Here is a 27,492-nt window from a genome sequence, read left to right on the forward strand (position 1 = left end):
GCAGACCCTTGGGTTTAAACTGAGGAGCCAGCCCAGTTTATGAGCTCAAGGCTTGGAGTTCAGCTTAAAACCCACAACCTTTGAACCCAGAGCCAAGAGCCAACCTGCCACCTGTACATGATGGTCACATACCTTGATCTGGCTGGTACAGATGCTGCTTGGTTATAGCTCAGATCATCATCTTCATCTGTACTACCAACTTCATCACTTGATGAGGAGTAATCTGTCACTTTCACAAAAGGGCTGTTGCCAATCTTTCCTCTGGCTGGCGTGATTCCCTCCTGTTAATTCAAAAAATCACATCAGTTCACAATTGAGAAGAGCTTATGAGTTCTGTGCAGCCCTGAGCTCTGCATCAACTCCATTTAATGGCCTTGACAACTGTGTTGAGTAACTGACTCTCAACTTCATCCACTTGGAAACCCAAGTGCCCTCGAAGCCAGCTGCTGTCTCATTCATCCACCTGCCTCCTTATTATCAAATCACAGCCAGTAGGGTCATCCTCATCCCTGGGCTCTTCTCTGCTATGGGAACCTTCCCGTTGCCAAATTTTCCATGCTGTCCCCATCCCCCCAACACCCCCCACCCACAAACCCCCCCCACCCCCAAACCACCACCCCCCCCCCCACCCCCCCACCTCTTCTGCTATTCTGCTGTAGCTATTTACACCACCTCCAGGCCTAACTTTTGTGTTTTTACATGTCCCATTACCAACTCCTTATGCCTCACACTACATCCCTTTCATCATTGAATCACTTGTGTCCAACCCTTCCACCTCCATTTCCCTGGCTCCATATTTGTCGCAAATCTGTTAATCCCTCACAAACACCGGGAAGAATTCATCAACTTATTTGGTACAATGCAAAACCAGTATGCACCCCTCAAAGGCAAAGGCTCCACTTATGTAGTTAAGCAACCACAACAACAGATGAAGTAAAAGAGAAAAGCTTATACAAAGACAAGAGGTAAGTGGAAAAGTAGATCAGAGAGCACAGGATGGGATTTGGCACAAGTTGGGACGTGTCCAGCAGAGCTCTGCATGAGCTCATGTGTATAAAGGGGGAAAGCTAGCCAAAAGAGCATTGGAATAGTTGAGCCTAGATACAATGCCAGATTAGAGTTTCAGCAGCAGTTGAAAGAGGCACAAAGAAAGTAACAAGAGATGCAAAAAGGGAACATTGAAAACCAAAAACTTGCAAGGAATAACAATGCAAACAGCAAATGTTTGTAGCTTTTCTGGCACCAAATCTTAGGAAAGAAAAGTTGTGGTACATTTTCGCAGAGTTGTGGAGACTCTGTGGACCTTTAAAAATGGTGGATGGGACCTAGTTCTGGGATTCCTGCCCCCCCATTCCCAGCGCCTTTGATTTTCTCTAGCACGTGGCAAAGGGGCAGGCACTCCTGGCCTGGTCGGCTCCATTGTAGGCATCGGAATCACCTAACTCCCTGCAATTTTCATGGAGTCGGGCCAGTTTCTGAAGTGCTCCTGGCTTATGGCCCCTCAAAGGTGGCATGAGCCATAGGGCAGAATGTTACAGCCTCGTTTCAGCAGAGACGGGGCCGTAAAATGCGACGGATCGTTATAAATCCCATGGACGACAGCAGGAACGTAAAATCTCAATGTCATAAAATTCTGCCCATAGTCTGGATGAGGGAACATTTTGAAAGTTAACTTCAAAAGGTTGTATCCGTACCCCCAAATCCAACCAAAAGCTCGGGTTGATTGACACATTTATAGGGTTGTAGTAACAGCAGGTTTTTAAAATAAAGTTATAAATGGTTGTTTTTTTTTAAGCTTTTCCACACATGCCATTGTTACTAATGGTTCATTGGCTCTGTAAAGAGTGCATTCAAGGTGAACCGAAGTGCTATGAATTGGCATGGAAGATATGAGGGGCCATAAGGTGTAGGTCGGGTGGTATGTGTTGACATGAGTTGGCAAGGATGGGGCGTGGGGATTGGGTAGATGGGTGAAGGGATGGGAGGGATGAGGGATACATGGTCTAATATTAAGTAATACAACTGAGACAAAGGGCAGAGTTTTGCCCTAGGTTGGCGGGCGGGCCCCACCGCCATTTTAAGTGGGCGGGCGAATAAAGGCCCATCCAATGGGCTTCCTGTGTGTGGGGGGGAGGGATTCCCCAACTGTCAAAGTGCCCTCTTTCATGCATGTGTGCACACTGCTCCCTGAGACTAAGTGCTGTCTCAGGGAGTTTAGTCACAGGGCTTCAAAGTGTCAAAATAGAAAAATAAAAAAGAATTAACATGTCCCCCTCATGTGACAATGTCACACGAGATGGGACATGTTAATAAATCTCACGTAAGCTTTATTTAAGATTTTTAAAACGGACATGAAACCTCATCCCGCCAGTAAATGAGGTTTCATGTATTATCAGAAGCCTACTGGGGCTCTTGCCCTGCCCGCCAGCCTTAAGGTTGGACGGGCAGGGTCTTTAATTACCTTAATTATCCTGTCAATGGCCTCAAGCTGATTTCGCTGTTTGCCCGCCTTCCTGAATATTTAAATGGGGCGGGATGATGTCGGGGGTTCCTCCTGATGTCATCCCGCGTCATTTTCCCGTTGGTGAGCGGGCCCCGCCTCCAAATCGCCGACGGGAAAATTCAGGCCAAAGTCCCAAGAACTGAGGCAGGCCTTTTAACCAGGCTGCCTTGGCACTTGACAGCCCTCGTTGCTATCTCGGAACTGTTTCTGGGGGTAGAATTTTCCAGCCCCTTCCGCCGCAGGGTTTTCCAGTCCCACCGAAGTCAATGGACTTTTGAACGGGTCGCCGCATTTTACCGCCTTGGCCCCCGCCACGACAGGGCCTTAAAATTCTGCCCCGGGGCTGCGGGCCCAACTCCAACTCCAGCCTACACCTGTACCTCCCCCCTACCCAGGAATGAAAATTGTGCCTTTTGAGCTTTCGAGGCACTTTTTCTCAAGGCGGCCATATCTATCCGGGAACTCTTCTGACTCCTGCTACCCGCCTCTAACATGAAAATCCAGGCCATTGGCCTGAGAGGTGGTAATGCCCAGTTTTACTAGCATTATAGCAAAGCTTAAAGGGCTAAATTATAAGGACAAGTTGGATTCACTTGGCTTATGGTCCATTGAATAGGAGGTTGGGAGATGATTGGCGGAGGTCTTGAAAAATGATATAAGTTCAATAGGGTAGTTACAGGGCAAACATTTCTCCTGGTGACAGAATCCAGAACAAGGGGAAATAATCACAAAATTAGAGCTAGGCCAATTGCAGAACAAAAGTTTGCCTTTTGTATAAAGGATAGTGAAAATCTGGAACATTTCCTCCAGCTAACTGCTGAGGCTTGGTTAATTTAAACATTCAGGACTGTAATTGATAAGATTGTTTTTTGGTGGTTAAGGATATCAGGGATAGGGAACGAAGGTAGGTAACTGGAGCTGGGGTACAAATCAGCCACGATCTAATTGAATGGTTGAACCATTTGAGGGGCTGAATGGCCTACAGCTGTTCCTCTGCCAACATAACAATGCTAGATAGCAAAGATATACAGAAACCCACAAAATAAACTTTGAGGACAAGATATAAGATGTCGTCTGTTGGAAAAACAACTGCTACTGTGGCTTGAGACAGGGAGGTCTTGTGGCGCAGTGGTAGTGTCCCTACCTTGGGGCCAGGAGCTCTGGGTTCAAGTCCAGGATCAGGACTGGGAAGATGCATGCATAACATGGTCAAACATGTTATCAGCCTGTAACTCCTTCCAATATGCCCAATGGAGATAGTAAGGAAAGGGAGGGTTTCCTGATCAACCATACTGCATAATACTGCTAATGTATGACATAGATAATGATGTACTACTGACATCAGTCGGTCACATGTTAGACTCTCTCTTTCTCTCTCTCAAGATTGGAACAACATACCTACTCTATAACTTGTTTAGAACCAGTACTAATAAACCAGTGTTATCCAGAGTCTGTCTACTAACCAAGTCCCATGTCTAGTGACAAAGAAAGACTATCTCAGAAGGCAATGGCAGTACTTTGCCAAGCATAACCATGGACCAATCCAATGGAAGTCCATGGTCGCCAATGCCCTCTTAGGGCATAGTATTTGAAGGGGGAAGACTGGCCTGAACAAGGCACAAAGGCTGAGAAGAAGATCGGAAGGTATATTTCTGCATTATGTGCCTCAAAAAGGCGACTCACCATGTGATTCCGAGATATCGGGAAACTCCTTTTCTCTTCACATCGTTTGCTGAGCTGCTTGTCGCTTTGGGCGGAGGAACTGGAAAAAGGTGCTGCAAGTCAAAAAGAGGAATTAATGACAGAAATCCATGCGGAACTTCGGCAAGTCTATCATGGTGACGGCCCAGGCCTGCTTAATGCAGAAATGGAAGTCCATTGGCTTGAACACGTACAGTTTGGTCAGCATGATTGATCTGGTTTCAAAATATTTAGGGTCAAGAAACACAAAATGTGCGAACATGCTTCAATAAGCTCCATTCCCTTAAGTTCAGGGAACTCTAGCAGTGCCTATTCAAATAAATAAAATGGTAACATAATTCATTTCAGCCTTTGACTAGTAGAGCTATCAGCATCTTCTGAAAATGACAGTCATCGTGCTGCGCAGATTGCTAGGGACTAAAGGAATCAAATGGACTGGCAACAAATTAAAGCAAAGTAACCACATGAAATAAAATGTGCAACCATGGAAACAAGGGATTCTCATCAACAGGATTCCTTTTAAAACCAGTTACAAAGCAGTATGATTAACTTTTCATTCTCCCTCGCTCACTCCCCACCCCCAGTCCCCTCACAAACCCTCCACTCCATTTTTAGCCCTTTGAAATTTAGTTCCATCTGTGAGCTTTGCAACATAATTCATTGATCTGTCTTAAAAAGGGTTTGGCTCGTCAGTGCAAGTTAACTGAATTGACCATTTTGCAGAAGCAGATCAGATTCATAACTGGGCCCGGAAATTGTAGCTTGAGATACTGAAGTGCCAACACTCAGTAAATGTTTGTCTGAAATTCCTCTTCTTATCCATGCGCTAGCAAACATAGTAATAGGAGGATAGAGTGGATGAATGTATGGCTGGAAACGTGGTGTAAGAGGACAGCTTTAGTGGGATGCTGTGGTGTAGTGGTATTGTCACTAGACTAGGAATCCAGAGACCAAGGGTAATGATCTGGGGGCCAGAGTTCGAATCTCACCATGACACATGGTGAAATTTGAATTGAATTAGAGGAAAATTAATGATGACCATGACGTGATTATTGTTAAAAACCTGTCTGGTTCACAAATGCCCTTTAGGGAAGGAAGGAAATCTGCCAACCTGGTCTGGCCTACATGTGAGTCCAGACCCACAGCAATGTGGTTGACTCTTAACTGCCCTCAGCTCTTCAAGAGCAATTAGGAGTGGGCAATATAGTGCTGGCCTTGCCAGTGATGCCCCTATCCCATGAATGAATAAAAATATGCAAGCATGCTTCAATAAACTAAACTTTAATGGTGCCACTCCCATAAGTTCACAGAACTCTAGGAGACATTAGGAGTGGTTCTGGGGGAAGTGGGTCCCATACGGGATGGCACTTCAACAGAGCTAGGACCAGTTTCCTCTCGGGTGGTTTGCTCATGCTTTTGAGGAGGATTTAAATGAATTTGGTGAGGGGATCGGAACCAGCATGTAGCAATAGGAAGGAGAAACAAAGGGTTGGGAGAGATAGGTAGGAAATAGTTAAGTATTAGGTGGGGCCAGACTAAGAGGGACTGCAAAAATACCGACATTAGGTTTACTGTGTATGTGCCAAAATTGGGAGAGCTGTCCTACAGACTAGTCAAGCAATAGCCTGACAGAGTCATACTCATGGAATCATACCTTACAGGCAACGTCTCAGGCTCCACCATCACCATCCCTGGGTATGTCATGTCCCACCGGCAGAACAGACCCAGCAGAGGTGGTATACAGTCAGGAAGGAATTGCCCTGGGAGTCCTCAATATCGACTCCAGACCCCATGAAGTCTCATGGCATCAGGTCAAACATGGGCAGGAAACCACCTGCTGATGACCACGTACCTTAGCTGACGAATCAGTACTCCTCCATGTTAAACACCAATTAGAAGAAACACTGAGGCGGTCAAGGGCACAGAATGTACTTTGGTGGGGGGACTTCAATATTCATCACCAAGAGTGGCTTGGTAGCACCACTACTGTCTGAGTTGGCTGAGTCTTAAAGGACATAACTGCTGGGCAGGTGGTGAGGGAACCAACAAGAGAGAAAAACCTACTTGTCCTCATCCTCACCAGCCTGCCTGCTGCAGATGCATCTGTCCATGTCAGTATTGGTAGGAGGCACCACCACACAGTGCTTGTGGGAACAAAGTCCTGTCTTCACATTGATGATACCCTCATTGTTTGGTATTACCATCATGTGAAATAGGATAGATTTTGAACAGACCTAGCAACTCAAAACTGGGAATCCATGAGGCACTGTGGGCCAACAGTGGCAGCAGCAGTGTAACTTCATGGTCTAGCATATCACCCACTCCACCATTACCATCCTCAGGGAATCAAGCTGAGTTCAATGAAGAATGCAGGAGGTCATGCTAGGAGCAGGACCTGGCATCCTAAAGTTGGTGTATCAACCAGGTGAAGCTACAACACAGGACTACTTGCATGTCAAAATGTGGAAGCAGCGTGTAATAGACAGAGCTAAGTGATCCAACAACCAACAGATCAGAGCTAAGCTCTGCAGTCCTGCCACATCCAGTCATGAATGGTGGTGGACAATTAAACAACTCACTGGAGGAGGAGACTCCACAAATATTCCCATCCTCAATGATGGAGGAGCCCAGCACATCAGTGCAAAAGACAAGGTTGAAGCATTTGCAACCATCTTCAGCCAGAAGCGCTGAGTGGATGATCCATCTTGGTCTCCTCCAGAGGTTCTCAGCATCACAGATGCCAGTCTTCAACTAATTTGATTCACTGCTCATGATATCAAGAGATGGCTGAGGGCACTGGATAGTGTAAACATTATGGGCTCTGACAACATTCCAGCAATAGTACTGAAGACTTGTGCTCCAGAACTAGCTGCCTCCTTAGCTGTTCCATTACAGCTACAATACTGGGATCTATCAGGCAATGTGGAAACTTGCCTAGGTGCATTCTGTACAAAAAAAGAAGGGCATATCCAACTCGGCCTGTTAGCACTCTATCAGTCTACTCTTCATCATCAGTGAAATGATGGAAGGGGTTGTCAATAGTGCCATCAAGTGGCACTTACACAGCAATAACCTGCTCACTGATGCTCAGTTTGGGTTCTTCCAGGGCCACTGAGCTCCTCATCTCAATACAGCCTTATACCAAACATGGACAAAAGAGCTGAACTCCAGAGGTGAGGTGAGAATGACTGCCCTTGACATAAAAACAGCCTTTGCCCAAGTGTGGCATCAAGAAGCCCAGCAAAACGGGTCAATGAGAATCGGGGGAAAACTTTCCACATGTTGGAGTCATACCTAGTGCAAAGGAAGTTGGTTGTGGTTGTTGGAGGGGAAGGCAGTGGAGTAGCGGTAGTTTCACTGGACTAGTACTCCAGATACCCAGCATAATACTCTGGGGACCAGGGTTCATATCCCACCATGAATAAAAAATCTGGAATTAAAAGTCTAATGATGACCGTGCAACTACTGAGGGAAGGAAATCTGCTGCTCTCACCTGGTCTAGCCTACATGTGACTCTTGCAATGTGTTTGACTCTTAAATGGTCTAGCAACTAGCAAGGCATTCAAGGGGCAATTAGGGCAAGTAACATTGGTGCCACACAAGGCAATAACCATCTTCAACTATCTCCCCTTGACATTCAATAGCATTACTGCATCCCCCATTATCAACATCCTGGGGGTTACCAGATCATTGACCAGAAACTGAACTGGACTAGCCATATAAATAGTGTGGCTACAAGAACAGGTCAGAAGCTAAGACTTCAATGACGAGTAGCTCACCTCTGACACCCCAAAACCTTCCCAAGGCACAAGTCAGGAGTGTGATGTTACACCCCACTTGCCTGGATGAGCGCAGCTCCAACAACACTCAAGAAGCTCGATACCATCCAGGACAAGGCAGCCCGCTTGATTGGCACCCCATTCACAAACATTCACTCCCTCCACCACTGATGCACAGTGGCAGAAGTGTGAACCATCTACAAGATGCACTGCAGTAACTCACCAAGGTTCCTTCAACAGCACCTTCTAAACTGGCAACCTCTAACACAGGACAAGGGCAGCAGATGCATGGGAAAATCACACCTGCAAGTTCCCCTCCAAGCTACACACCATCCTGACTTGGAAATATATCACCATTTCTTAACTGTCGCTGGGTCAAAATCCTGGAACTCCCTCCCTAAGAGCACTGTGGGTGTACCACATTGACTGCAGTGGTTCAAGAAGGCACCTCACCACCACCTTCTCAAGGGCAATTATGGATAGGTATTAGATGCTGGCCTTGCCAGCATTGCTCAAATCCTGTGAATGAATACAGAAGGTAAAAAATATCAGGCAGTTAAGTTGCAGTCATGTTAACTAGATGGGGTATGTTGTTATGGTAACAGAGATCTGGCTCAAAAAAGTACAGGACTGGGTACTAAATATTTGTGGTACAGTATGTTCAAGAAAGATAGGGAAGGAAAGGATGGAGGTGGGTGGCAATATTGTTCAGAATATTACAGTGCTGGAGAGAGTCCGATGGCGGAGGTGGGGGGATGCGCTGAGAGTGGTCAAGGGCAGGATCTATTTGACTAGAATTAAGAAACAATAGAGGTACTATTATGCTATGGGATGTATTCTATTAGTGCCCAACTCCTGGGAAAGATATGAAGCCACAAATCTGCAAGGAAATTACAATAAGATGAATTATATAGTGATAATGGTGGACTTTAATTATCCTCATATAAACTGGAGGATGGCAAAGGGTAGTGTAAAGGGAAGAGCAGGGACAGAGCTCTTCAAGTGTGTTCAAGAGAATTTTCTTGATCAGTATGTTTCTGGCCCAATGAGGAAGGAGTTATTACTGCATCTGGTTCTGGGGACTGAGGTAGGCCAAGTGGATCAAAGTAGGTAGGAGAACATTTAGGGAACAGTGATCATCGTATCATAAGTTTTAAATTCACTATGGAAAAAGACAAGAAAAGGAGCAAACTAGAGGGCCAATTACAGTGGAGTGAGAACAGACCTGGCCTATGTAATTTGAAATCAATAATTGACTGGGAAAATTGTAAGAGAACAACGGACTTTCTTTAAAAAGGAAAAAGTTTGTGTGCAGTCAGGGTACATTCCCACCACGGATAAAGGTAAGGCAAGCAAAGCCAGAGCTCCCTGATTGTTGAAAGAAATAGAGAGTAAGGTGAAGAGGAAGAAGTGGGTGTATGACACACATCAGGTTGAAAATATTTGTGAACTAAGCTGAATATAAAAAGTTCGAGAGGATATGAAAAAGTAAGAAAGAGACACAAAGAGGTGGTATGAGAAGAGACTGGCAGCTAACATAAATGTAATCCAAAAGTCTTCTAATAGCATAGAAATAGTAAAAAGATGGTAAGGGGAGGAGTGGAGCTGATTAGGGGCCAAAAAGGAGACCTATGCATGGAGGGCAAAGGACATTATCTGAGCTACTAAATAAGTATTTTGCATCTATCTTTACCAAGGAAGAAGACATAGCCAAAGTCATAGTGAAGGAAGAGATCATTGAGGCACTGGATGGGCTAAAAATTGATTTTAAAGAATCAAAGGAGATGTTGGATAGACTGGCTATACTCAACATTGATAAGTCAGCAGGATCTGATGAGACGCATCTGAGAATACAGAGGGTGTAAGGGAAGAAATTGCAGAGGCACTGACAAAATCTTCCAGTCTTCCTTAGATACAGTGGTGGTTCCAGAGGACTGGAGAATTGCAAATGTTACACTCTTAGTTAAAAAAGGATCTAAGGGTAAACCCAGCAACTATAGGCCAGTCAGTTAAATTTTTATCAATTCATCAATTTTTTGTCCATCCAGTCAGTTTAACCTCAATATTGGGAAAGCGTGCAGAGATGATAATCCATGTGAAAATTAGCAATCACTTGGACAAGTGCAGATTAATTAAAGAAAGCCAACACATATTTGTTAAAGGAAAATAGTGTTTCAATAACTTGATTGAGTTTTTTGTAACAGACACGGTTAGTTAAAGTAATGCAGTTGATGTGTATATGGACTTCCAAAAGGCTTTTGATAAAGTGCCACATAATAGGGTTGTCAGGGAAGTTGAAGCTCATGGAATAAAAGGGACAGTGGCAGCATGGATACAACATTGGCTGGGTGACAGGAAACAGAGAATAGTGAACCGTTGTTTGTCTGACTGAAGGTAGGTAGGCAATGGGGTTCAGCAGTCGGTATTAGGAACATTGTTTTTCTTGAGGTATATTAATGAACCCAAATTGGGTGTACCAGGCCCAATTTTGAAAAGTGAAGCTGATGCAAAACTTTGAAGTACTGTGAACTGTGAACTGTGATGAGGATAACGATAGACTTCAGGAGAACATAGACAGGCTGGTGGAATGGGCAAAGACATGGCAGATGAAATTTAAGTATGAAGTGACAGATTTTGATAGGAAGATTGAGGAGAGGTGATATAAGATAAAGCATAAAATTCTAAAGGAGCTGCAGGAACAGAGGGATCTGGGAATATATGTGCACAAATCATTGAAAATGGCAGGGTAGGTTGAGAAAGTGGTTAATAAGGATTATGTGATCCTGGGCTTTATCAAATAGAGGCACATAGTTCAAAAGTAAAGAAGCTATGATAAACCTTTATAAAACATTGATTTGACTTCAACTGGAGCATTGTACCCAGTGGTAGCATCCCTACCTCTGGGCCAGAAGCTCTGGGTTCAAATCCCACTTTAAGACTTGATGAGCATGAAAGGTATATTCATACCTGGCCAAAGAGGTTGGTCATCAGCCTGCAGATCCTGCCTATACACCTGAAGGCAGGCAGTAAGAGCAGGAGAATTTCCTGGTCAGCCATACTGCAGAAGGCAATGGTAAACCACTGAAGTACTTTGCCAAGCATAATCATAGACCAATCCAATGGAAGGCCATGGTCACCAACACCATTTGACAGGGCAGGGTATATAAAGGAGGAGGGGGAACATTTTACCCAATTCTGGGTACCACACATTAGGAAGGATGCGGGGCTTTTGAGATGGTACAGAAAAGATGTATCTGAATGGTTCCAGGGATGAGGAACTTCAATTGGAAGTTGTCCTTGGAGAAGAGAGAGTTCATTGTGTGAACAAATAAGCCAATTAAAGATTGGAAATTACCGAGAACAGAGAGAAAGATGGATGAATTTGAATCATCAATGCTATCTAACCCTAGCATAGATGCATTTAAGAGGAAGCTGTTACATTTTTAAAACATTTTTTCAGGGGTTGGGGACATTACTGGCAAGAACAGCATTCATTGCCCATTCCTAATTGCATTGAGTGGCTTGATAACCCATTTCAGAGGGCAGTTAAGAGTGAACCACGTTGCTGGAGGTCTGGAGTCACATGTAGGTCAGACCAGGTAGAGATGGTGGATTTCCTTCCGTACAGGGCATTAGTGAACCAGTTGGGTTTTTACAATAAACAATGATAGTTTTCATGGTCATATTTACTGAGATTAGCTATCTTCCAGGTTTATTAATTGAATTTAATATCCTCCAGCTGATGTGGAATTAATGGACCATTAGTCTTGGCCTCTGGATTACTAGTCCAGTGGCATTACCACTAGACACCATGGAGAAGATATGCTGATAGGGTGAGATTAAGCAAGGTGGACCTCAGGCTCATCTGGAGCATAAAAACCAGTACAGAACAGTCAGGCTATTCTTATGCTGTAAAATTCTGCCTCATCCTATAAAATGATCTAATGCATTATAAATGGCTGATTTTAGAGAGAGAGATAATCAAACTCTCTCATTAGATGTGGTACGTGTTTATTGCTTGGGGTCACTAAACCCAGCAGTAAGCAGTAAGCTTACCAGGAAAGCAGTAAGAGGAGTGACAAATGAGATGTGAAAACTGACGGAATTGTGAACTTGTGGGAAACTGGCTATGTACATTTGCCATCGCAAGGATCAGGTGGAAACATCACAGATGGTGCAATGATAATCTCATTTCAATAATGCTCGTGACATTTTAATAACGGTATATGCTTTGAGGATTCTACAGGGGCAAAACTTTCTGAAATGGTGGAGGTAGTCCCCAAGGCTGACATTAGAAAGCTCACATTCTAAGTTACCAAAATGCGATATGGTTATTCAGCAACTGGGGTTAAACCTAGTTCAGCTTGTGTTTTGTTTTTCTGAGAGCATAATGGGCTGCTGAATATGAAACACTTTGTTATTAAAAGGCTTCCGGTGCAGTTCCCTGTTTGTATATGTGCCACAATTCAGGAGGGGGTCACAAAGGAGCAGACCATGGCAGTGATACTCAATGTGAGCTTGAAAGAGGAATTGTGTGGGACATTGTGAATGACAGACATGCTTCCTTAGTGGAAAATTACTTTGTTGGAGCCTGGGCCTTTTCTATATAAAAAAAATACTGGCACACACCAAGGCAGCGACTGTTGATGGAAATTTTTGTTGGGGTGTAGGGGTTTATTATTTATTCGTCCCCTCGTAACAGCTTGGTAATCAGTAAACCTTTGCTGATTTTCAGGAAGCTGTGTTCAGTGCTTTAAGAATGCTTGTCACACAGCTTGTAACATGCAAAGGCCATTCCAGGTGGTTAATAAGTCGAAGAACCACTGATCTTTGCTCTTGTCCTTTTCACTAGCTCCCCATTGTTGCAGGCTGCATTCATGAGGTACCGGATCCATTGGGGTGCATTTCTGATCATAAAGCCTACAAGGTACTTCCACCGGATACTTGGAGCCACCCAATGACAACCCTCCAGATCTCCTCAGCTCTTTGTTTTCCACAGGAAAACTCCAGCAGTGTGTCCGGTGGCCCTCAAACAGCTCCTGTGTCACTCACTCTCCACTCCCCTCTCCAAAACTGGGCATTAGTTTGTCGATGCTCCAAATTAACTGTACCCCATCCACATGTCAACCTCATCCCAGCACTTCAACATTTCTCAAAGTTTCTACCCCTTCTCTAGCCCTAAACTTATAACTTTCTCTACGGTTTCTTTAATCCTGCCCCACCTCTTGTCTATGAGGGTCATCTATGGCTCTGTCAATCCTATTGTCACCGAACTGCTGAGACCCAAGTTTTCCTTCCTGGCTCCCATGCAAGTTGATATTGTTAAAGATTCCCTCTTCTCAGGTCTTGTCCCCTTCAAGTCCACTGTTACAGAATCACAGAACTGTTACAGCACAGAAGGAGGCCGTTCAGCCCATCACCTCTGCACCAGCTGTCTGAATGAGAAACCTTGTGCCTGACCCCTGCCTTCTGCCCGTAACCTTGCACTTTCTTCCTCTCCAGCTAACAGTCTAATTCCCTTTTGAATGCCTCAATTGAACCTGTCTCCACTACGCTCTCAGGTAGAAGAAATGCATCCTTGACTTCCCTGTCCTTGTAAACTACCACCCCATTTTCCACCTTCCTTTGTTATCCAGAGTCTTTGAACATGTTATTGCCTCCCAAATACATGCCCATCTCTCCTCCAATTCCAAGGCTGAGCCTCTTGGTCAGGTTTCTGTTTCTGCAACAGAACTGAAATGGCCTTAATCAAAGTCATAAATGGCATCTCCTGTGACTGTGGTAAACTATTGCCCCTTATTCTGCTGGACCCGTCTACAGCCTTTAACATGGTTGACCACACTATCTTCCTCCAAGATCTCTCCTCTGTTTCCCAGCTGAGTGGGATTGGTGTCACCCTTACCTATCCAGTTGTACTCAGACAACCTTCTGCAATAGCTTCTTTTCTCTCCCCTACACTGTTAGCTCTATTCAAGGATCTATTCTTGGCCTTCTCCTATTTCCAACCTACATGTTGCTCTGAAGAGACCACTGCAAAGTCCTGGGGTATCAGTAGCCATTGCCATAGAGTAACATGATGAGGCTTTTTCTCCCAATTTCCTACAATGTTGGCTTTAAGCTCAGCTGAGTGTTCATACTGCCAGAATTGAGGGTGTGTGGAGGGTGGGGAGCGAGTACCCACCAGATACACCAGATAGGAATGAAAGACTTTTCCACAAGGAGATAAGGAAAACTAGAGGATGTCAAGCCATACCACTTTCAGATAGATTTCGGCAAAGAAAATAACAGTGGTAAGTATACTCTGAATGAAGTAGGGTCAGAGCTGTGGCTGAGGGATTTGGAAGTACCATATAGAGTCAGAGGCTATTAAAGGCAGCACCCCAGATTGATGAGGTCGTAAAATCACTGAATGGAATTCTCACTTTTATCTCAAAAGGTATAGAATATAAAAGCCAAGAAGTAATGATGAGCCCATATAATATTTTAGGCTTCAGTTGGAGTACTGCGTGAAATTTTGGGCTCCACATGATAGGAAGCATATTGAGGCTTTAGAGAGGGTACAATGTAGATTCACTAAGACGTTGTTGGTATCAGAATACACAAATCTGAAGAAACGCTTGAAAAATTAGGTCTGTTTAAATGGAACAATGCAGATTATGATAGAAGTGTTGTGATAGAAATTATGAAAGGATGGAATAGGGTAAATAGAAAGCAGGCTGTTTTCAATAGCTGAGAGGTCTAGAGCGACACCAACAATTAAATGCAGGAGGCTTAGAACAGAGGGCAGCTGGAGAGACTTCTTTACACAGAAGGCCATGCAGCTGTGGAATCCATTTCCACTGTTAGTGATTAAGGCAGGAGTTATGTCAACAATTCCAAGATTAGATTAGGTAGGTGGATGAAGGGATGAGGGAATGAAGGAATATGGGAACAGGCAGCGTAGAAAGTAAACATCAACACAGGCTCATTAAAGCGAAGGTCCTGTTTCGCACTGTAAGTTCTATGTATTCCGATGTCGAGATAAATCCCACGCAGCTCAACAGGGAATGACACTGCCAAATTGCCATTGCCTGGGAACTTGGTTCCACACCCATAACTTCCCCCTCCAAAAAAAATGGAACTTTTGGGGAAGTTATAGGGTATGAGAATGTGAAGAAAAACATGACCCAGAAAAAAAAGGCTGATGGGCACAATATTGCAATTTCCTCTTTGTTTCATAACACAAGATGCAGTGACAAACTGAAACCTCTGCGTTTCTTTCAAAAGACGTTTATAGGAACAAACTTATGCCATAGCCACAGACTCACCTGATACAGCCCGAGAGCTACTTCGACTCTGTGAATTGCTGCCAGGGGAATTGCCTTTTACTTGCTTGGCCAACGGGCTCTCCACCCTCTCCCACAGGGGTTGCAGTTCAAAGTTACTGAACAGAAACACAAACAATCCACAATCAGTGAACCATGATGCAGCAATTTTTCATCACCGATTGGTAACTGTGTCCTTTTAGTAAGAAGAGTGAAGCATTCTCCATGAAAGCAATCATTTTGACCACTTGCAGTTCAAAATACATTGGGCATTTCATACAAACATGGCAATAGGTCAGGACCGTCTGATATTAACTGAATATATTTATAAGGGGAGCAATGTATGAGACAGAAAGGCTTGCATTTGTACACCGCCTGTCATAACCTCAGGACATCTCAGAGTGCCTTCTGGTTAATGAGAAGCATGAGAGAAAAAGCAGAGAAAAGAACTGGAATTAGATTTAAAAGCACATTCTGAGAGATTGCCAGTTTTATTAGTCGGCTTACTCATGAAGCATTAATATGGCAGAACTGTGACAGATGGAGTTCAATGTGGGAAAGAAAGATCGGGGTATTTTCTAAATGAGAAGCTAGGTATAGTGTTGGATCAGAGAGATTTAGGGAATCCATGTACAGAAATCACTAAAAGCTAGTGGACAGGTGCAAAAGTAATATAAAAGAGGAATATTAACCTTCAATTCAAGGGGGCTGGAATACAAAATGGTGCAAGTTATGCTACAGTTAAAGTTCTGATTAGACAAACATCTGGAGTACTGTGTTTGGTTTTGGACCCCGGACTTCAGGAACGATATACTGGTCTTGGAGGGAGTGCCCTGCAGATTAGTCAGAATGACACCGGGCCCAAAAGAGTTAAAGGTTGCATAGTCTATGCTTGTATTCCCATGAGCATAGAAAATTAAAGTGTGTTCTAATTGAGGTATTTAAGATGATTAAGTGATTAAATAGGGTAGATAGAGAGAAACTATTTCCTTGGGTGGGTAAGTCCAGAACAAGGGAGCATAACCTAAAAATTAGAGTCAGGCCATTCACGGGTGATGTCACACAAAAGGTAGTCTGGAACTCCCTCCCCCAGAAAGCTGTTGAGGCTGGGGGTCAGTTGAAAACTTCAAAGCTGAGATTGACAGACATTTGTTAGGCAAGGCTATTAAGGGTTACCGAACCTGGATGGATAGATGGATTTAGGGGATAGGTCAACCATGGTCTAACTGAATGGCTGAACAGGCTCAGGGGGCTGAACGATATACCTATTACCACCCTCCCACTGCATGGGGACACACATTATTAAAGCACTGAAGCTTTGAGCAAAGGATGGTAGGACTCCTTTGGCTTGGAGCTAGAAGCTAAAAATACAGGAAGTTAGGCTTTATAGCTTGCAGAAAAAGGCACTGCCAAAAATAAGTCAGTCAGCCCACAAAAAGGACAGGGCACGTGGTTTATTGTTTTTTCCAATTTTTCAAGGAGAGAAATGTGGCTGGGTCGTGTAAATGTTGGAACTTGGACTCCGACTTTGTATGTTCACTTGCTGCCTTTGAAATAAAGAAGCTAAACAATTTGTTTCTGGCCTTGCCTCATCAGTCTGTCTTTGAACTGAATCGAATCAGTGCGTGCAAAAACACAATGGGCGGAATCGTCCCAGATTTGCAGTAAGTGCGGTAGCAGGAGGGTAAAACGACATTTTACCTGTCAGCCGCAATGCTGGCTTTTCACACTGTATCGTCCCAAACCCGCCGCATTAATGGTGCATTCACGGGAGACATGCCATTTCCATGGTGGGCGGGTTCTCACTTGCCCGCCAAGCCATCAGCTCGCTGCTTCAGCACGCCTGGCGCCATATTTAAAGTCCAGCCACATGGACGCCGCTTAGTGCTTCCAGCCAACGACGGCTGCAAAGAAGACATGGTCCTGAAAGCAAAAAGACTACAGGCCACAGGTTCAATGGCGCATCCGTCGAGAGCCTTGTGGATGCAGTGGTGGCTTGTTGTAATGTCCTCTACCCCGCTCTGGACGCAGGATGGGCAGCAACATCACTAATCTGGCTTGGGAGGCGGTGGTCAGTGGTGGTCAGCGCCAATGCCCGGCAAAAGAGGACAGCCACCCAGTGCCGCGACAGGATGAAGGTCTCATCCGTTCCACCAAGGTAATTCACTCTTCTCATCACTCTCAAACTCACATACACACACAAACTCATCACACGTCCAGAGGGTTCTCATACCTCACGGGACAACACCACTAACTCTCATACAGACCCTCACATCTCCATCAGGCTCATACCCTCTCGAGCTCATGTTGTCATCCTGTTCATGGCTCTGCTCACCACACAAACATTCCACGCAGTGACACGTGTCCTGCTCACACTCTCTCTATCTGTTTCCATGCAGGAGAAGCCTGCTCACATCAGCAGGGAAAGATCCCAGACCGGGGGTGGAATGGCCCACAGTAGGCCCCTCACTCACTTTGCGGAGTGTGCCATCACACTGACTGGTGAGGATGTGGACCATGCCTATGGTAACAGTGAGGTTGAACGCGAAGACCCTTGTGAGGATCCTGCACCACATCATCCCTCTCTCAGCACAAAGGTGAGTTCTCTCTCTCCTGCTTTTGACTCTGCTGACATGCACTACTTATGTCTCCAATGGTTCACAGGGAGATCTGCCATGGGACTGACACCCTGAGCCAGACAGGCCCTCAGCTCCACCCACATCCTCACCTCCAGCCAAGAGGACACCTCCTCCATTGAACAGCTAGAAATAAGCAGCCTGGAAGACCCATCACAGCGCTTACCCACACCCTGCACCAGCGCAGAGACACCTCGGTGGGACCCAGATCTGGAGCAGGCTCAGGTTCACCATTTGGTGGTTACTGCACGGACACACGTCCGCAGCAGCAGGAGGCAGGTTCGACCAAGCTCCAAGCACTCGGAGGACTGCTGGGGAACAGGCTTCTGTGAGGTCTGAGTCAGGTGACGAGCCTCTAGATTTAGCATTCCAACTCATTGTGGAGAGTCAGCAGAAGGCATGGGAACATTATGCAGGGCTACTGGAAGCCTTCAGCTGAGTGGCACGCGAGTCAGAGAAGTGTGTCCGCCTGCTCTCTGATGATGTGGTGCCCACACGTGCGTGTATGGAGATCTCCGTGGGGAGGATGGCAGACGTCATGGAGACCTTGGTCCAGCAGAACGCGGAGATTGTGCAGACCTGCACTCCATCGCGGGAGCCATGGGTGAGTTCCTGCAGTGGTAACACGAAAGGGAAACAGAGCACCTTGACGTCCCTCCAGGTGCTCCTTCTCCTCAAGGAGTCAGGCCGGGCCCCCGGAGGGAGGAGGAGCAACAGCTGGACACCCCTGGGTCGTCCACTCAGGGAGGTCAGAGGCTGTCCCCTCCCTCCGAGTCCCCTTCGCCTCTGAGCCTCTCAACCTCGTCCTCTATCACCACAGAACAGCTAGTCAACAAGTGATTCTGGAGGGAGATGTGTGTGCGTGTGTGTGTGTGTGTGTGTGTGTGTGTGTGTGTGAAAGTGAGAGACAAGGCCTTTCAAAGCCTCGTGCAAGCACTCTCCTACACACGCGGATCCTTCACATATCATACTCACCTCAATGTCTTGGGCATTTTGAATGCTGCCTGCTGGGGTTTGTTTTCAGCTGTCCATCTGAGCTGACCTGTATCTCAGCCCACCCAGTGGTCAAGCAGCACCAGATCTCGCCCTCCATGACTGTCAATTTGGACAGCATGGTCTTGATTCGGTTTCTCATGCGCTTCCCTGTCTTTTCCCCTCCCCCAGTCATCCATTTCCTTTTCCCCATAACAATTGACCCCCAGGGCATCACTTTCCAATTCCCCTGTGACCTACCAGCCACAACCCCTTTCCTTTGGTGATGTCCAGGCCAGCATGCACATTCCCTTCCTTCCCAAAAATCCCACCCCCATTCCACATTCACCTCGCCGACCTCCTCCTTCCCACCCCCAGGTTCCGTGTCTGCCTCCGAGTCCTCGTCAACCACCTTCACCATCCCTTCTGCCGCTTCCGTCGAACCCTCACCTTCCCAGCCTACCGCCTCATTCTGCCCTCGGTCGTTCTCACCATCCCCTCATACCACAACCACCCTCAATTCATTCCCCAGGAGGCAGTCGTGGACCCATCAGACCCCTCCCTCGCATGTTCACAAGGACATCCCCCCCTCCAGACCCCTTACCCCTCTGGAACCCCTGCCTCACCAGAAGACCTTACCCCCACCTTTATCCTCCCACGCCCGCAGACTGCCCCCCACCCACACCCCCACTTAGCCTCTTTCCCTTCCTGACTCCCTCAGACACCCTTATTTCTTCTGAGACCCTTAGATATTCCCCCCTCCTGACTCCTTTCTCTAGCCTTACCTCTTCCTCCAGTCTCACTTTTTCCTCTAACCTTACTTCTTCCCCCTTCCTGACTCCCTCAGATGCCCTCACTTCTTCCTTCAGCTTTACCCATTCCCACCTCCCGACTCCTTCCTCCACCATTACTTCTTCCTTCCCCAGACTCCCTCCCCTCTCTGGACTCCTTTCTCCCCGGACTCCCTCCTGTCTCTGCACTCCTTCCTCCCCCTGGACTCCCTCTCCTCTCCGCCCTCCTTCCTCACCCCGGACTCCCTCTCCTCTCCGCCCTCCTTCCTCCCCCCGGACTGCCTGTCCTCTCCGCCCTCCTTCCTCCCCCTGAACTCCCTCTCCTCTCCGCACTCCTTCCTCACCCCGGACTCCCTCTCCTCTCCGCCCTCCTTCCTCCCCCCGGACTCCGTCGCCTCTCCGCACTCCTTCCTCACCCCAGACTCTCTCCCCTCTCTGCACTCCTTGCTTTCTCCTGGACTCTCCTCTCCGTACTCCTTCCTCCTCTCTTCACACTCCTTCCCTCCTCCAAACTCCTTCGCTTACACCTTCCAACCCCTGTACACTTACATCCCCAGTTGCTATCTTCTCTCCCATTAACCCTCCTCCCCTTGTACTCCCTCCACCTACCCCCAACATCACCCCCTGACACCTTCATTCCCCCCTCACAACCTCAGTCCCTCGACACCTTCACTCCCCCAATCCTAACCTCACCCCACTGGCACCTCTTCCTCTCCCAGTCAATCCTAGACCTTTCTCTCCCACCCCCTCAACCATTATCTGTTGTGAGCAACAGCGGTAACATTCCAACCTCTGTGAGCTGCTTTGCAGCAGAGCCATATCCATGAGAATCCACCCAGGATGCCATGGACGTTCCTCCAGGGCCCCATTGCTGTCGGGCTCCAGCATCTTCTGCTCCTTCGATGTCCGCGATGTGATCAAGGCCCTGGTGGTAAGTCCTGACTTCTGCACGTCACAGTTGTCAAGATGTGTTCTGCATCAACGTGTTTTCTCGCCGAATGAGTCCGGCGGGCTGGCCTTACAGTGATATGCTGGTGTATTACAACGAGGTTCCCAATGTCCAATGCAGGGAACGCGGAGTGGACGATCGCAAACTGGTTTCACAACGTTGTGAAACCGATTTTTGGCCTTCCTGCCGTATTGTCCGGTCACGCCACCGAGCACGCCCGACACCAGCAGGCATGGAAAGTCTCGGCCAATCTCAAGTTCAGTGTTAATGCTGTTGTAAAATTAGATGTTGGGTTGTACGCCTTCACTCCTGAATGCTAGAGTCTTGGATTACTTATTGGAGCGACCGCACTGCTATAGCCAAGGTACGAGGTAAAACTGAACATTGTAACAATTGGTTAGGCCAAGATGGAATAGGATCGTGTTAGCAATGGAATAGAGAGATGGAGCTGGTCAATATTCCAAGCCATCCCTCAAAATATTGGCTATATTATGAAAAATAGAAAATATATTGAACATTTTGCTCAAATATACTTGATCTCAGGATTTGTTCCCAGGCCACGTTTAGTTCCCATTACTTGTTGCCCCAGGTAATGTGTCACCAAAGCTCCTTAGTGAACCAGTTGCATTTTCACAATAATGATTATTTTATCTGGTGGCAGCCCAGAGATCAGTAGATTGAATTCATTCAATTTTCCAACTTGCCATCAATTTGAAGACATGATCTCTGCAGTAACCCTAAGCACTGGCCCACCTACTGTATCTAGCATTTCCTTTAACACTGACTTGTAGCATGTTGCAGGATTTGTTAATGATGTTCCATTCAGGCGTAATGTGAATGAGCACACCTTGGGGTGTTTAGGGTTATTGATGGTAACACTTTGATACCCACCAATCTTACAGTCATGATCATGCTAGCATGAGCTTTCACACTTTGGAATGCAAGCTGGGAGAATTTGGGAACAGTTCTGCAGTTTAGTGCTGCTTTCAGTAATCTAGTGGGTGGCTGCAACATTACTTCATGAAGAAAATTTAATGCTTCCCCAAAAAAATGAGTAGTATTGGATTCCATTATTATACCGAGAAAATAATCTTTTAGCTGTTCCACTTTCAAAATTTGAGAGACCACTAATTTTAGCAATAGACACTCTATTAATTCAGGGCCCTTATCTCCCCTCAAAAAGTAGACATGAGTTACTAACCGAGATCGTCGAAATAATGTTTGCTGGGTAGGGGTTAGCCTGCTGGAAGCACTTTTGCCTCTGAATTGTGAGGTTTGTAATTCAAATCTCACTCCAGGCCTTGAATGTATAGTTTTAGCTATTGGAGGTACTGGATACAGCACAAGAGAAAGGCTCTGGCAGCAAGATACTGCTGGAAGAGGCGGAATTTGTTCCATGTGTCCTCGCCAACATACTCTCATTAACCCATGCTGACAAAAGATGAAATGTTCTTTCATCCAGTTGCTGTTTGTGCCGTCTTGCTGGCTAGAAAACGTTGGCCATTTTTGCTGCCAGAATGATCATCTGGCATGTGAAGCGTTTATGAGAAATGTGACTGGGCACTCTACAATACAAGCCTTTTTTGCATGATTATAGAGTCACCCTTTTGAAATAGCAAATTAGTCACATTTTAAAAAAAAAGAGTTAAGTATGGTATACAACGATCTGAGCAAAATTGAAAAAAATGCAAAATAATTCTCCCTTCCTGGTCTGGCACATTAATTAAAAACACAACCGCAATGTCTTCTTTCATCACTTGGGGTGGCACAGTAGTCCTTGTTAAGAAAGGGAACTATATATACATATATATAAAAATTAGTATTAACATGTCAGTAGAAAAAGATCAAAACCACATTTTTTTAAAATATTCTTTCACGAAATGCAGCAAGGCCAGCTTTTGTTACCCATTCCTAATTGCCCTTGAATTGAGTGGCTTGTTAGGCCATTTCAGAGGGCAGCTATGTGGAGTCACAGGTAGGCCAGACTGGGGAAGAATGGGAAGATTTCCTTCCCTGAGGGACATTAGTAAACCAAATGGGTTTTTACACCAATCAATGAGAGTCATCCTGGTTGACATTACTGAGACTAGCTTCATGTTCCAGATTTATTAATTGAATTTAAACTGCCAATATGGACTTTGAACCCATACTACTAGAGCATTAGCCTAGGCCTCTGGGTTACTAGTCCAGTGATATTACCACTAAGCCACCGACACACGCTAAGTGGCGGATGGAGGGGGGGACACAGGGATGTGGCGGGGAGGTGGGGCCACTTTCTTACTTCATGGGAAACTTGGCCCACAGGAATGGAATCTTTGGGGATTTTCCGACCATTTAAATTAATCCTGGCACACATATCCCTCGGGAAAGTTCCCTGTGTACAGCGTGACATCAGAAAATTACCCTTTAGGCTAAATGACCTATTGGGATTTAAGGACAAGTGTTTAAAATGATAGAAAAATACCGTGACTATTTTGTCCCTCAAAAAGCAGACTTATCTTGTTAACAAGACCACAATCAGAGGCACAAATGACACTGCCTGAGGCAATTTCTAAATTGCACGACATCTGAAAGTAACCTTTTGATCTACAGGGTATGATTCTACAGATTCCACAGTGAAACCATGGTGGTGGGGGGAGGGGACATCATTGCTGCAAGTGTGAGGCAATAGCTGTGTGTTTAGTCAAAGAGATGCCTTGGCATGTACATTAAATGCAATTGTTTCCTTCCAACTACTTACAACAACGAAGTCAATAACGACAACCTGGTTTATAGAGGGGGTGAATACCTACTTTGAAGCCATGGACACTCTTCCCCACACCCCCCCACAACTACACAGCATGAACATCATTAATGTTGTTGTTCCAAGGTTTCAGAGGGTCTTCCACTAGGCTTAGTGGTTGGGCAGCAGAGGCTTGGATCAGCTGAGGTTTATACAGGCTGGAGGATGGGGGACAAGCCCAGTGAACATTGGAATAGTTGATGCAAGATCATTGATCTGAAAAGTTAACTCTGGTTCTCTCTCCAAGATGCAGCCTGAACTGATGAGCATTTCTTGAATTTTCTGTTTTTCTTTCAGATTTCCAGCAGGTGCAGTATTTGACGTTGTATTGGAATAGTCAAAGGCACTTCCAATGTGGGAAATTTTAATGGACCTAACATCCACTAGCTGGGTAACTCCAATCTATGTAACAAGATTGGTTTTTAATCGGCAACACATGGGGCAAAACTTTTAGCTTGGCAGGCGGGAGTGCGCCCGACCTGCTCGAACGTAAAGTGACGCGTGTTGACTTCGGGCGAGCATCCCGACGTCAATTCGCAGCCGTGCGATATTTCATTCGGTGGGCGTGAGCTGGAATCGGCAGCATGCCCGCTGGCAATTAAAAGGCCCGTTGAGGCCATTAAAGTATCAATTGAAATGATTTTTTTTTGCTGCCCGTCCAACCTTCCAGTGGGTGGGGCAGGCGAAAAGACCAAGCGGCCTTTGGACTTTTTAGGAAACCTCATCCACGGGCGGGATGAGGTTTCCTAAAGCAAATACAAATAAAATAAAACTTTTGAACCTTAATTTATAACATGTCTCTGCTCATGTTTTATTACATTTTTAATGTCCTTTTTTTAATGTGTAACTCTTTGTCTCCCTGAGGCACAGAGCTGCCTCTGGGAGATTATGAAGTATGCACTCTTGCCCATGCTTGAAGTTCCCCGTTCACCCCGCTCGCCCTCCTCCCTCTGCCCGCACAGGCACCGCTGAGCGCTGCTGCTCGCGTTTCTTGGGCTTTAATTGGCCCACCAGCGTGAAATCACCCACCAGCCCCGAGCGCGGGCGGCCGTCGGCTTCCCAACCGGCCCAGCCAAGCCCGCCCGACAAGGGCAAGATTCTGCCCATGATCTGTGCCAAAAGTATGACAATGTTGATTTAAACTGTATATGTGGCCCATGAGGTATTAGCTGAGGTGACCCACAATGACAAATTACGTGGCCATCTAGACAATACACTTGATCAAATTCTGACCTCTGTCACTTAGTGCTTTATAAAGTGCCTTTGGGAACAGACAAGTAGATCCAGTGAATATGCTTGATTACCTAACACTAGCCTTTCACGGATTGGTTAGTCATTCCTAGAGCATTATGAATCAACAACTCTAACAAGTTAGTTTCGTTATTCAGTTAGATCATGGCTGTTTGCTCCATATGCCATGATACCCTCAATTTATCCCTCCCAGTCTTGAAAATATCAACTGACCCAGCATTCAGTGTTTTGGGAGAGTTGGTTCCCGATTTCCATTCCCCTTGGTGAAAAGTGTTTTCTAATTTCACTCCTAAGTAATCTATCACTAATTTGAAGGTCATGCCCTCTTGTTCAGCATTCAGCCACCTTGTCAAATTCCTTTATCATGTTAAGCTCAAAAATTAGATCATTCTTCAACCTTCTCAAATCGAGTTTATGCTGTCTTCATAATTTAACCATTTTTATCACTGGTATCAGTACCAAAATGATCATTGCAGAATGTACTGCACTCATCCCCAGTCAGCCAAGAGCAAACAAAGGTCCATTCTGCTCACTTCACCTTACCATCAAGGACCAAATGCTCCCCAATAGATGACACCATTTATTCAAAATGCTACCAGCTGCAGGCTGTAGGTTCTTGCCAATATCAGGCCTCTCTATTTCTCTAACCTTTTGCAGCCCTAAAATCTTCCAGTTTCCCTGCATTCCTCCAATTCTGGCTCTCGATTCATTGTTCCATTATTTCAGCTGCCATAAACCCTAAGCTCCCTACAATTTTCTTTCTCTTTAAGGCACAGATTAAGACCTGCATCTTTGACCAGGCTTTTGGGCACCTGTCCTAAAATTTGTTTACGTTACTCAGTATCAGATTATGTCTAATAAAGCTCCAGTGAAGCACTTTAGGAAGCTTTTTTACATGAAAAGAACGAGTTGTTGTTGCAGTTGCAGTAGGACGAAGAGGATTACAGATGGGCACTCTGGGGTAGACTTTCTGCTCGTTTCTGTATTATCAGTGCAATCCAGGTGGAATTGGCTGGACTAGTGAATGCAATCGGGGAACTTTAAATGTGGGTCACACCCAAAATCACTTGTGATCTTTCATGCTAGTCTAAAGTTAAAATCACTGGATCAGGCTCTGTCCATACAACTGGCCAGCACGTGAATTCGAAAGTGTGAGATTCTGCCAGTTGCATTGGTTAGGAAAGGTTCTTCAAATTGTGCTTATTTTCTGAGATACACAAGGAACTATATAGGCACATTTTATACGAGTTATATTAAAAAATATTTAAGTTACTAAGAAACCGACTAGCATGCGTCAACGGTAGTGGGAAATAATTTAATTTTTTAAAGTTATTTTCAGTGATTTTAAATCAGGTTCCTCACAGCTGGAGGGCTGGGCACCCTGAGTTAAAATGCTTATCTTTGGTGAGAAATTCTTTCTCGGCTGCAACATTATAACTGCACCGGGTTATCACTCTTAAACCTGTCAAGGAATACTTCTTAATGGGGAGAGGAAAATAGAAGAATTGTGTCTCAGTGCGCTGCCTGGTTACAGCGGCTCATGGGAGATGTTACATATGTGATGGCGCAAATGATTTTTCTAAATCAGAAACTTGGGTACCGTGCCTCAACCAGCATCATTTTTGTGTGGCTTTTGAGTGACATTTTCAGATTGTGGAAACCTTACCCGAAAATCCTTTTCTATTTCACACGGCAATTTTTGAGATAATTGTCACAGTTGGATCTATTTGAGCTTTGTAATTCAGTGCACCATTGATCCTCATCAATTCCTGTTAAAAACGGAGTTCAGCAGGTAGCCAGGCTGTTGGCTTTATTTACAATAGACTGTGGTCACTAACCTGGAGGTACTTTTGTGCCCGTGACTGCTTATTTGCTCTCTGCTGCAGGATTTCGAAACGGTCCTTTCGGGAACCTTATGAGTAAAAATAATGTGAAATTATTTTTTTTTTTGAATAACTGCCCTCCTCGGAAGAAGTTACCAGCACTGGATTAAATGTAGAAACATGTTAAACTTACTATCATGCAATAGTACACCATCTGCTGTAGGATTACATTCTAATACATTAATTTTAAACCTAGTAAACAACTCCTGTTGCTACCAAATGCATTAATGATTTCACAAAGCTAATACCTAAAGACTTAATTAAACTTGAAATGAAAATAATTAGGCAAGTATTTACGAGCATAGGAACAGCAGTAGACCATTCAGCCCCTCAAGCCTGTTCCACCATTCAATTAGATCTTGTCTAATCCATGCCTGCCATTAGTTAGACTTTCCCTTGCATGTTTAGATTTTTATTTTTTTATTACGCGGCTATTTGTCAAAAGTGTGAGCTGACAGTGATGTAGTGAGGGAAAGAGAGCATCTGAGAACTAACTGCAACCTACAGTCTATTCTCTAAATCAGAAATTTGAACAAAAAGAAATTGAACAATGGAGGAGGAGGGGGGTGAAGGCGATTGGGTGAATTACAATCAAAGCAGGTACAGAAAGGAAGACAGGTTGGATTGAGAGACAGAAAACAAGTCAACGAAATGATAAGAAAACAACTAAAAAGTTTATGCTTTTGTAATCTCCAAGAAGAATTTACCACGTGCAGACAGGAGATAAAATAGCTGAAATTGGCCGCCCTCTGGGCCAGAGAGGTGGATTGGCATTCCATTAACAACTGTCATGTTATTAAAAGGTTACTGGTTAATAAACCTTAACTTTGTGCACCAAGTTTAATGGGAAATTTAATATGAAAATTCAACAAGTTGCTAAAAGTAATGGAAGTCAAAGAACAAAATGCCATTTATTTGACATTAACAGTGCAGCATTGTAA

The 27,492-nt window shown here is 45.2% G+C and overlaps 1 protein-coding gene across 7 annotated transcripts in view; it reads right to left on the reverse strand.

Annotated features, from left to right (window-relative positions):
• The window catches only part of si:zfos-2326c3.2 (mitogen-activated protein kinase kinase kinase kinase 4), a 280,244-nt gene that overhangs the window by 70,732 nt on the left and 182,020 nt on the right, over positions 1–27,492 (reverse strand). For all 7 annotated transcript variants that reach the window (XM_041195370.1, XM_041195371.1, XM_041195368.1 and 4 more), the window contains 4 exons: positions 26,507–26,580; positions 15,291–15,406; positions 4,187–4,278; positions 133–281 (listed from right to left, as the gene is read on the reverse strand). In XM_041195370.1, coding sequence (XP_041051304.1) covers positions 133–281; positions 4,187–4,278; positions 15,291–15,406; positions 26,507–26,580 — 431 coding nt within the window. The remainder of the gene's footprint in view (positions 1–132; positions 282–4,186; positions 4,279–15,290; positions 15,407–26,506; positions 26,581–27,492) is intronic.

The sequence above is a fragment of the Carcharodon carcharias genome, chromosome 9 (assembly GCF_017639515.1).
Source record: "Carcharodon carcharias isolate sCarCar2 chromosome 9, sCarCar2.pri, whole genome shotgun sequence".
In the NCBI taxonomy this organism is placed as follows: domain Eukaryota; kingdom Metazoa; phylum Chordata; class Chondrichthyes; order Lamniformes; family Lamnidae; genus Carcharodon; species Carcharodon carcharias.